This window comes from Mesoplodon bidens, assembly GCF_964165515.1.
Source record: "Mesoplodon bidens genome assembly, chromosome: 1".
Classification (NCBI taxonomy): domain Eukaryota; kingdom Metazoa; phylum Chordata; class Mammalia; order Artiodactyla; family Ziphiidae; genus Mesoplodon; species Mesoplodon bidens.
Genome location: NC_138176.1, coordinates 8,653,304 through 8,665,628, shown reverse-complemented (window position 1 = coordinate 8,665,628; position 12,325 = coordinate 8,653,304). Strand labels below are relative to the sequence as shown.

General features: G+C 49.4%; 1 protein-coding gene across 3 annotated transcripts in view; it reads right to left on the bottom strand.

Annotated features, from left to right (window-relative positions):
• CPXM2 (carboxypeptidase X, M14 family member 2) overlaps positions 1–12,325 on the bottom strand; it is a 128,007-nt gene that overhangs the window by 86,729 nt on the left and 28,953 nt on the right. For all 3 annotated transcript variants that reach the window (XM_081249621.1, XM_081249622.1, XM_081249620.1), the window contains exon 3: positions 9,477–9,586. In XM_081249621.1, the coding sequence (XP_081105747.1) occupies positions 9,477–9,586 (110 nt within the window). The remainder of the gene's footprint in view (positions 1–9,476; positions 9,587–12,325) is intronic.

The window sequence follows — 12,325 nt, the reverse complement described above, 5'->3', positions numbered from 1 at the left end:
TTTGTTAAACATTTCTTGCATCTTCACGATCTTTGCCTCCATTCTTTTTCCGAGGTCCTGGATCATCTTCACTATCATTATTCTGAATTCCTTTTCTGGAAGGTTGCCTATCTCCACTTCATTTAGTTGTTTTTCTGGGATTTTGTCTTGTTCCTTCATCTGGTACATAGCCCTCTGCCTTTTCATCTTGTCTATCTTTCTGTGAATGTGGTTTTTGTTCCACAGGCTGCAGGACTATAGTTCTTCTTGCTTCTGCTCTGATACTGTCCTTTTTTTAAAAGCCATTCTAGTGTCTGTGTATCACACCTCGTTGTGATTTTAATCTGTATTTACTTGATGACTAATGATAAAGAGCACTTTTTCTTATGTTTATTGGCCATGATATTGCTCCATAACCATAGCAGGGCTCCGGCCACACTGGCTTTGCTTTAGTTCCTCAAATATATCATATTCTCTCCACCACAGGGCCTTTGCACACACTGTTCCATTCAACCTGGAATTCTCTCCTATCCCCTCTGCCAACTCTTCATCTGATAAACTCTTAACTTCTAATCCTGCTTCAAATCTTGTAGCCCATCCCCAGGAAAGCCTTCCAGATTTCTAGATTGAGGCAGGTTTGTTGGGCATAGAGAACCATGGTGTTATGGGTTGGATTATGTCCTCCAAAAAGATATGTTCAAGCCCTAATCCCTGGAACCTCAGAATGTGAATTTATTTGGGACTAGGGTTGTTGCAGATGAAATTAGTTAGGCAATGATAAGGGCCGTAAACCCAATGGCTGGTGTCCTTATAAGAAGGGGAAATCTGGATACCGAGACAGACATACGGAGAGGAAAGATGATGTAGGAGCACACAGGGAGACCGCCCATGACCACAGAGGCAGAGACTAGAGTGATGCCACTACAAGCCAAGGAACATCCTGGGCCGCATGGGGACCAGAAGCTGGAAGAGGCAAGGAAGGATCCTTTCCTCGCAGCCTCAGAGGGAGCTCAGACCTACAAACACTTTGATTTCAGACTTTCAGCCTCTGAATTGTGAGAGAATAAATTCCTGTTGCTTTAAGCTGCCCAGTTTGTGACACTTTGCTATGGAGGCCCCAGGAAACAAATGCACCTGGTCCTCTCCTTTTCTGCGTATGCATTACAGGTTGTAATTGGGCATTCACCTGTGAGATTTTTTTTTTAATAATTTCATTTCCCCATTACATTATCCAAGGCCAAAAAAACATCGGAGGAGGCATCCTGGACTCCTCTTTTTCTCACACCCTCTTCCAAACTTCATCCACTTCATCACAAAAGCCTACTTTCAAAATATCCAACATCCAACCACTTCTCACCACCTCCACACTCCTGTCTTGGCCACAGCCAGCACCTCTTGTCGGGGATGCTGAGGTCACCCCCTGCCACACCAGCCTTCTGCTGCTCCTTGGCAACTGGTAATGCCTGGCCTGCTGTCGGCGCAGGACACTCAGGCCACTCCCACTGCCCAGATGCTCCTCCCACAGCTACTTGAGCCCCTGCTGATCCTTAAGCCAACTTGGCACAGATATTACCTCCCAAAAGCCCAGACCTTGATCACCTTTAACTATAACCTGCCCCTTCCCCAGAGCCGGCCCTCCTGACCCCAGTGTCGGCTACAGGTTTGTTTTTCTTTTCTCCGACACACCTATCACCTTCTAACATTCTATAAAAATTTTATTACTTTTCTTGCTTTTATGTGCCTCCCTCCCACTAGACCGTAAGCTCTCAGATGGCAAGGATCTCTGTTTTGGTCACTGAGGCATCCCAAGCATCTAGGACAGGGCCCAGTACACAGGAGGTCCTCCATAAACATTTGCTAAAAGATCAGGGACTGTTTCTGGTTTTGCTCATCATCGTCTCCCCAGGACTTGTGACTTTTAGTGCCTGCCTAGCACCAATAAGGTCCCCAGGAGGTGGGGTTTTTAACGAAATGAATGAATACAAGAAAGAATCTGTTCTGATCTTTCTTTCCCTCCTCCCTTCCCGTCTTTCATACTCTCCACACAAGTCTTCTCTGCTTGTGCAGTGTGTGCTGTGTTCACTGGAGCCCTAGCTCAGAATGACCTGCACCCCTGACTCCTAACTGTACACGTCCAGGAGACAGTCTGGCTGGCCTGCGTGTGGCTGGGCAGACAGCCCAGAGGGCCCATCCCCACGAGGCACCATTTGAGAAGGCACAGTTGGGTTGTGCCAACTGAATGGACATGAGGTCCCATGGGGGTGACTGCTGACACACCTCAGACTTCTCTGGGTCCTGCCAGGATGTGGGCCTGGAAGGTACTAGGGGATGCAGAAGCCAGTGGTCAAGGAGACGAGTCAGAAGGTGGGGTGCCAGGGGAAACCACAAGCTAGTGAATATACTGAACCTTCTCGTGGGCACCTGAGATGCACCGAAAGGAGCACGGAAAACCCTACAGCCGGAGAACTTCAATCTGAGCCTCAGCTCTGCACTTACTGGCTGTCAGGTTAGGGCAGGTCAGTGAGCCTCTGACTTCAATTCCTTTTCTCTAAACCAGAGTTTCCCTCTGAATATGCTGAAGATGAAATGAAATATTAGTTTAATGAAATTTAGTAAAATAGTAAAGAAAAATCCACATGGCAAGCGGAACGGAGTCCACTTCTGCACCAGGGAGTCGGTGCTTCCAGAATGGCCTGGGATCCAAAGGTCAGGCGTCTCTGCTACTCGGGGCTCCCTTGTCCTCGTCGCCCTGGTCTGTTCCTAGTTCTCACCACACTCGCGTTCATGATGCTTCCGAGAATGAGACCAGCACGTCAACCTCATTATGGCAAATTCTCACTTTGAACTTTCCAAAAGTCACGAGTTAAAATACTCACTCCTGCTATTCCCATAAAAATCCTAATACCCCAAATTCCAACATCTTGGCATCCAAACACTGTGTTCCAGACTGTTTCTTGAAGCCAGATGCGGAATGAAATCCCTTTATCGGAACAAGCACGACATTCCTGCTTTTGGAAACTATCCCCACTGTGATGATTCCTGCCTCTGCAGCACCCAGCACATAAACAGCCCCCAGTGAGGGCTTGTCGAGTCAGAGCAAGGGTTTGTGCAGCCAGAAAGAAATGGGAGGCTGACAGGCAGAGAACTGGGATGGTGTGAAGGAACAGACAGGCTTTGGGGTCAGAAGACCTTGGATGCAGATGATTCCAGCAACAGGCAGGAGTGGGGGAGTGCGGGGTGACGCCTGAGAAAACCGTGCTGCCCTGGGTGGTCCCCATACACTTCCCACCCAGATAAACGTGGGGTACCAGGTGTCTCAGGGCCAAAGAGGACAAGGGGACAGATGTGTGGGATGTGCCCATGCTCGTGAACTTCGACATCAGGATAAAACTTGGTTCAGTGTTCTATAACCGACTCCCTGTGGGTATATCTGAAGCCACGGGTGTTGGCCATCTTCATGGCTTACACCTCATTTCAGGTAAAAAGATGATCAGGTCATTGGCAGTGGATTCTAATATCAGCATCCAGGCGCTCTGTAGAATTTACTGAATGGAATGACTTACAAGTGGAGCTGTGTTTCGTTCCAGTGGTGCTGAGAAATGGTTCAGACAGATGCTATTATTATAACCAGACATTTCCTCATCAAAGAGGGCTAACACACGTGAGACAAGTCGTGGGCCACAGAGAGTCAAATAATGGTGACCAGGCATTGCAAAGACATCTGCAGGTGTTAATACCCCATGTTTTTTCTTGCAACCTCAAAACACCAGCTCTTTCTTTAAAACTCTGATCAGAATATCAACTCTCTCACATTCCCGATGATAGGCAGGAATCACGGTGACATCCTGAGGTGGACCTCTCAGTATTTCATTTCTTCTGGTCACATGTCAGGCTTATACTTACCATAACGTTAGAGTCTTAAGAATGAAATCGAAACCCAGCCCTCTGAAATGGCAAGTGCTGCTATAAGCTGCTCAAGCTCTGCAGCTAAGGGAGCATCCAACATCACAATGGTGGTGGGATAAATCACTCAGAGAGTAGCGCTGTCTCTGACTCCACCTTGCTGAGTTTATGAGCCACAGAAAATCTCTCAGGGTCCTTAGAGGATTCTGCTGGGACAGGAGAGGTGATGAGCTGTCCGTAAATGACCCACTTGAATACAGGAGTACCTCCTAAAACCAATCAAAGGCAAACGCTCCAAGTGTGATTTTAGAGGTCATTACTGAAACTTTCTCTCTGAGACCTGGAATGTTAATTTCCAAGCTGCCTGTGACTGGTCCCAGAGCAGAAGAAGCCAGTGATTGTTTCTAAATGCGATCACAGCCTCACAAGTGAGTTAGTATAAAAGGATCCTGGGCACACTGGCAGAATAATCCTAAGTGAAAGGACAAACCTTTGCTACCCTGGTGAACTGGACGTCTCCCTTGAATTCCTGAAGATCTCTCTTGTGCCAGTGTGCCAATGAAACGTAAACCAGGGCTTCTCCTCCAAGCCGATATTATTAAATTGACACAAGCAAAACTCCACTTGCAAAAAAGAGAAGTTATAAGTTGAGTTATAAGGTGCTTTTAGTCTTTCAAAGTCTTATGCCTTAGCACAGGGGAGATCAGCTCAGTGCTTTGTGACCACCTAGAGGGGTGGGATAGGGAGGGTGGGAGGGAGGGAGACGCAAGAGGGAAGAGATATGGGAACATATGTATATGTATAACTGATTCACTTTGTTATAAAGCAGAAACTAACACACCACTGTAAAGCAATTATACTCCAATAAAGATGTAAAAAAAAAAAAAGTCTTATGCTTAAAATGAGGACAACGACTGCTATAGACTGAATACTTGTGTCCCCTCAGTATTTATAGGTTGAAACCTAATCTCCAAGGTGATGGTATTAGGATGTGGGCCCTTTGGGAGGTGGTTAGCTTAGGAGGGTGGAGCCCTCTTGAATGAGATTAATGCTCTTATAAAAGAGACCCCTGCAGAGCTCCCTCACCCCTTCCACCACGTGAGGACAAAGGAGAAGACAGTCATCTATGAACCAGGAAGCAGGCCCTCACCAGACTCCGAATCGGCCAGCACCTTGATCTTGGACTTTCCAGCCACCAGAACTGTGAGAAATAAATCTGTGTTGCTCATAAGCCACCCAGTCTAAGTCATTCTTTTATAGCATCCCCCAATGGACTAACACCGAGACAGGTGTTTCTGCTATAACATGGCAAATGTAGTTCAGTGAATGCACATCGTCTGCAAAATCTTGCACTTATAAAATCCAAGTTCACAGGAAAAATAAGGTTCAAAATCTATGCAGCTTTGTAATCAGAAGAACAACAACAATAACAAAAATCAATCAATTCCAAAAAAATCACTACTGGTAAGGAGACATGTGACATTGATTTAAAACAATTTTTTTAATACAGCTCTCATGATAGAATTTGACCTTAAAAAACCACAGTTAAGGCAGGATGGTGGAAGGGGGTGGATGGAAGAATGGAGGCTGCTGGGTTGTGAGCAAATGGGCAAAGGACCTGAGCGGTAAGCATCCTAGGACAGGGCACATGGCCACCCTCAGCCAGAGCACTGCAGAGGGACGAGCACCGTGGACAGGACTGAGCTCTTCGGAGGCTTCTGCCCGCAGCTGTGGTGATGGTCCCCTGGGGTCAGGGCTGCTGCCAGGTCCCACAAAACACTGATGTATCAGCAAAAAGGGTACATGAACCAACACGACTTCTGTGCCACAATGACGTCATCCCATACTCGCCAATCACGTAGGAGCAAACTTGCAATAACAAAACACCAGGATGGCCAACCTGCCCGCACCAACCCCATCCACCTCGAGGAGACTTCAAGGCGGCCACGGTGCCCTTCGCATTGCTGCAGCTCCCCAGGAACATCTACGAGGCACATACGTATGTGCAGACACAGTGCTGACACAGTGTGGGAATCTCAGAAAAACAAGATTCACACGACCTGGGGAGGGTGACCCATGAGTAAATCAATGTGAGATAAACGTCAGTAAAGAGACTTGCGCATGGTTTAATAATCATCCGGAGATGCCTAGAACACTTTAGCTGTTGGTTGGGACAGTTTTATGGGGTCGTTTGGAGCAGTAGATCCAGCTTTAAAGCAGCTTGGAGTCACATCCTGCCTCTCCTGGGAAATCTTAACAAAGTTACTCTACCGATCCATGCAGCTGTTTTCTATAAGACAGAAGTAATAATAATAATAGTCCTTGTCTCACGCCAAGGAATAAATGAAATAATGCAGGTAAAGCATTCAGCACAGCACCAGTAACTATCAGAGCTGCTTCCAGCTCTCCTTCTGCTGGAGACGGAGGCATCTGGAGGAAAGGGAATGAACAGGAGCTTTTCTTCTTGGCTCTGTAAGGGCCGTACAGTTCCGGTACATAAAGGGCACTTTGCAATGGTCAGGTGAGTGAATGGATTTTAATGGGCACGAACATGGCATTTGAGAATTGCTGAGGATGACTCTCTTTCTTCCTCCTTTTGATCCTCACATTTCGAGAAGTTAGCAAAGGTGAGCATCTTGCCTAAAGCCTCTCAGCTCGTTAGCAGGAGGACCAGGGAGTAGGCCGAGCCTGAGTTCTGGGTGGACCACAATCATGCCTGCAGAGCCTGACCGGCAAAGGGCTGGACTGACCTCGCTCACATCCTGCACTAAATGCATTTAAATACGGTTTCTAGGGCTTCCCTGGTGGCGCAGTGGTTGAGAGTCCGCCTGCCAATGCAGGGGACACGGGTTCGTGCCCCGGTCCAGGAAGATCCCACATGCTGCGGAGCAGCTGGGCCCGTGAGCCATGGCCGGTGAGCCTGCGCGTCCGGAGCCTGTGCTCCGCAACTGGAGAGGCCACAACAGTGAGAGGCCCGCGTACCGCAAAATAAATAAATAAATAAATAAATAAATAAATAAATAAATAAATAAATAAATACTGTTTCTAATTCCAATACCTTGCTGTTTCTCACACATAAAATTCCATTAGCTTGACAAGCCTACCAAATACTCAGATGTGAGACAAGATGTAGTTATGTTTAAACTGCATTCAAACTGCATGTGTGGGAAGATGCATTTTGGGGCACCTGTGGCAGTGGAATCACGCTTCACGTGGCACCAATTCTGGAAAGTGGGACCCACCAACGGGTGTCCTTAAAGCTACCGAACACTTTAAGCAGAGGAGTGAGAAATTCCAGTAAATGTTTTAAAATGAGAAATCATCTAATTTCACTGCTCAAGGAATCGTGTGAGTGCTTGGGACTCCCACGTTTCTGATGAGGCAGCTAAGGCTCAGAGACGTGACATAATTGTTCCAAAAGTCCCGAAATCTAGATGTGTCAAGGTCAAGGTCTGAACTCAGCCTGCCTGACTGGACTGCATGCGGCGTGTCCACTCTGCCCGTGGGATTCCCAACTGGAAGCACGTGACCCCCATCCTCTGCCCCCGGCCCACATATTTAGGACTAACTGGGCCTCGCCATTTCTGACCGGAAGTGTGGATAAATGTGAACACTTCCTCTTTCATAAAGGACAACTTCATTTCTAGAGAAAGAATCCAAGGCCTCAGATGACAGATCCACTAAGTAATGCAGGAAGCAGGCCTGTAGACATTTGGATGTAGCCCTGCTCAGGTCTGACTTTATTTACTTGGAGGACTGCAGCCCATGATAGATGCTAGAGGCACTCGGATTATGAGCAGGTACTCCTGTCTGCACTTTGAGAGTGCATCCTCGGGTAAAACAGTGTCCAGCTGTACACATCCAAATGTTTCTTAACAGCTGTTATTAAAAAGGAAGAAGAACAAATATTTTTAAACCAACTTTAGATTTCATGAAAGTTCGTTCTGAAAACGTTCTACCTGCATTCTTCTGAACTGAAAAGTAGTTTTGGTTGAGTGGTTTGAAAGTCTATTTGACGCGGTCAAGAGGAGGGAAGAGATGCTTGGAGTCGGAGCTCTGCTCAGATGTTCCCCTGCTGAGCCCAGGGGCTCCCTGGGAAGGGGTCTCATCCACTCTTGTCCAGTCCTCAGCACAGCGGCTGCCCGCAGCACGTTTACAGTGACAGCTGGGGGAATGAGTCGTCAGCTCTGCTGCTTGGAAGCCGTGAGCCTTGAGTGCAGCCTTGACGACTCCACGTCGTGAGCATGAAAGGACTACCTTCCTCCCCGGAGGCTCGCTGAGACGGCACATGTGCCAAAGGGCTTGGAAACCACACAGTCATGGATCAGGTGGGGAAAGAAACTAAAATATTAGGGGACCACATTCTTGGAGAACCACATAGGATGGCATGGGATCAAATGCCAACCTGAGAAGGGGAGGATCAGCTGGAACCAGAGCAGGAGGGAAAAGGCACCCGAGATGCGTTGGCAGAAAAACAACCCCCTCCCCAACAAAGATGTCACGTGCTAATCCTAGAACCCGTGAGCACTCGAAGTTATGTGACAAAGGGGAATGAAGGTTGCAGATGCAGTTAACGTTGCTTGGGATGGGGAGATGGTCCCGGACTATCCAGGTGGGCTCAATGTACTCATAAGAGTCCTTAAAAGCGGAAGAGGGAGGCAGAAGAGAGAACCAGAGAGGTGGCAGCCTGAGAAGGTCTCAACCTGCCATCGCTGGCTTAGAAGAACAAGGAATGTGGGTGCCTCTAGAAGCTGGAACCGGGCAAGAAACGATTCTCCCTGAGAACCTCCAGAAAGAACACAGCCCGGCCGACGCCTCGACTGGAGCCCAACGAGCCGTCTATCCTCCAGATCTGTAAGAGGATAAACCTGTGCTGCATAAGTGGCTACATTTACGACAAGTTGTGAGAGCAGCACAAGGACGTGATGTCACGGCTGAACCAGGGTTTACACTGCTTGGGCAAAGTGGACGGAGGGGACGTTGCAGGCCGGGGACCTGCTTGGGAAAAGGCCTGCAGCCAGGAAGCTCACGGTGCACGGAGGGAGCCTGGAGGAGCCCACCTTCCAGAAGCAGGACCTTGACAGCACCGAGGGCCAAGGTTACGGAGGCCTTTGAGCCTCAGGGAGGGAGGCCAGACACGATGAGCGCCACTAAGGGTTTGACCTGGCGGAACACAACGGAAGGAGTCATAGAACAGCTTGGAAGAAGCAAGTGTGGCAGAGGTGAGAAGCATCAGCAGGGAAGCAAGAGAGGACCAAGGCCACTGCCGGCCCATGGCCGCAGCGGTTCAGCCTTCTCTCCTGCCCTTTTCTCACAGATCCATCACATGGAGGTGACCTGATCTGGGCCCAGGAAGCAGCAGCATCCTTTTTACTAACTAGTCTCTGGAGAAGACACGTATCCTGAGTCTCAGGGCTCATTCTCTAAAAATGCGGATGCTGCAGCAAGGCCCTCCCCATCGTGAGAATTAGAGCTAATTCGTGTTAAATGCCAGGCACGGGGCCTGCCCCGAGCTCAATGAACCATCGCTGTGTCTGTGGCCAGAGCAACTAGCCCTGCAGTCAGAATGCTTCCCGTGGCGCCGGCGCCTGTACCTGGATGTTGAGTCTCCCCCGATGTGCCCCCAGGCCGTAGCGCTTCGAAGTGGACGCGTGGAGCTGGAAGTCTGTGATTTTTAAGGTTTCCAGACCAAGAGGCGGGCAACCTGGAAAGGACAATGCTTATTAAAAACAAGGACAGATGTTGACAGAAACGAACTTCTGGTTTTCTAAATCTGGCCACGTGCTTCTCGGTCTCCCCCCTGAACTCTCGCTCAGCACGGCAGCCCCACTCGCTGGTATGCGCAGCGTTTCCGGACCAACACTGCCGATTCAACTGTTGACATTATGCCAGTTTTCCTTCTTGTCGGCATTTCCTTTCTGCCCTGATATTCCTTCTGTCTGATGCTGTCCATGCTACTGTCTGAGGCTGTTTCCAATTAAGGATCCTTCCGCAGTGTGACTCAGCCAGGGAGCGTTACTGGTTAGAAATTTCAGAACGATTCCATGGCTGAGCTCTGCAAATTCATCAGAACTTGTTGATTTTGCTTCAGCAACGCTTGCCTTTGTATTGTGAATACTAATGAGCAGAGCAACAGAAAAACACAAACAAACAAACAAACAAAAACTATTGTCTTCCATTCCCGGCAAAACTGGTAATTTTGAGAACGGCCACTCAACACAGTTTTGTCCAAGCTGCCCCTGGAATGAGACGCTGCCACTTGGGCAGGCCCTTGGCCATCATCCCAATCCAGCCCATCGCCCCTACGGATAAGAGCTTTAACAGCAGCCCTGGGGCTGGAGCCCAGGCCTCCTGACTCCTGGGCTGCTATTCTCACCACCCACCCTACCATGGGGCTGGAAATCTCCAAGTGATGCTATCTTCTTCAAATCGGGCCCTGGAGAAAGAAAACAAACACTCGGGAGGAGAAGTGAACAAAATCGACTTCTGTGAAAAATCCCTAATGTAACAGAGACAAATTTTAAAAGCCCTGTGGGTCACTGCTGAGACGGAAGTGCCCCTGGGGATCCCTGGGATACCTGGGGACGTGAGTGTGTCTGTCCATCCATAACAAACCCCTGCAGGGAAAAAGCCCTTCTGGTCCTGGGAGGCTGGAGGAGCCTGGTGAAACAGTGCCCGCAGGGCATGCTCTGTGGGCACCAGGTAGAAAGTCTGTCCAGGTGCTGCAGCCAGAGGAATTCAGACCTGCCAGGACCTGAGACGCCATCAAGTCCTCCCCTTGAGTTCTCAGAAGAGGAAACCGAGGCCCCGAGACTTGAGGTGAACCACCCAAGGCGTCCCTGCCAGCGGCAGAGCCACGCCTCAGATCCCGGTCTCCAGATTCTCAGCTCCGGGCTTTCAAACGACGCCACGCTCTCCCCTGCCCACATCTGCCGGGTGGCTGCCTGTACTAGCGCAGGGAAGCAGAGGTACTGGTGCCCAGCGTGGTAAAGAGCACAAGAGAGGAGGTGACACTTCCACTGGCACCGGCCTGATGCTGCCCCAGGATTCGGAAGCCTTCAGGTGGCCTCGTGATCATTCTCAAGATTTTTGGCAGGTCTACTCAACGTCCAAAATCAGCAAAATAAGCTGCCTCTCCTCCTTGGACTCACCCGCAATGTAGAACAATACCACATGGGAAAGAAAATAACACAGGATGATTAAGAAACCTGGCCAGCTCTCGAGGCCACCTCTTTTTTTTTTTTTTTTGCGGTACGCGGGCCTCTCACTGCTGTGGCCTCTCCCGTTGCGGAGCACAGGCTCCGGACGTGCAGGCTCAGCGGCCATGGCTCACGGGCCCAGCCGCTCCACGGCATGTGGGATCCTCCCGGACCGGGGCACGAACCCGCGTCCCCTGCATCGGCAGGCGGACTCTCCACCACTGTGCCACTAGGGAAGCCCGAGGCCACCTCTTGGTCCTTGAGGGGCCATCTGCAGAACTTCAGCCACTCAGCTGCTGCCTGGACTTTGACACAGTGGGGGACTGCTGCTACCATAGCCCCAAAGGCAGTAAGCCTAACAAAACCCACAGAATGAATGAGCCGTCTCAAGGAAACCTCCGTATCTTCAAAACGGAAACTCCAGAAGGGCAGAGAGGATAGGAAGCAGACAAGCGGCCCCATCCCAGCCACAATTCCCGCCTTGTCCATGACTTCCAGGAGATAAGAGACAATCACACTAACACGAGGCTTCTCACTGGCAACTCCTGCATCCAAGGGCTGAGGGAAAGAAATGAGAATCTAGAGCCCACTATCTGTCAACAGTCAAAAGGGCATCTTCAGACAACTGCTTAGAAGATTTACCCCACTCCCATCATAACCTCAGATGCTTGCTGAAAATACTGCTGGAATAATGTGCCCCCCACACACAGACACACACACCCCCCACATGGTACAATAAGAGCTGAGTGTTCTGTGCAGTGACTCCCCCCAAAAGGGCCCAGTGCACTCTACCTGCCAAAGAACTCCAAAAGCAATGCAAAGTTGAAGCAAGAAGCGAGAATTCCTTTGGTTTTAAATTCTCAAAGATACATCCGGCCCCTGTCCAGAGAGCAGTCAGTCATGACACCGTCTCCCAACAGGCAGGACTTTTCTCCATCTTTAGAAAATATTACTCAGGAAGCCAGGGGTGCTGCTTCGAGGATCAAATAAATGGAGGAGACACAAGTGTTTCGAAGCTTAATTTAAATCTCCACAATCAGAAAGTCAAAAGGCCAGGCAGAGTGATCGCAGTATCACTGGAGCGTGATACGTTGGTATTATAATCAAGATTATAATGTCAATTGAGGAGATAATTACTAGGTTGAAGGCGTGCTTGGAGTCAATGGGAAGCTCACTCCCAGCTCTTCACCCCTCCCCTGTGTTCTGAGTCCCCAGCCAGGCTGCACTGAGGTCGTAGCTCTGGC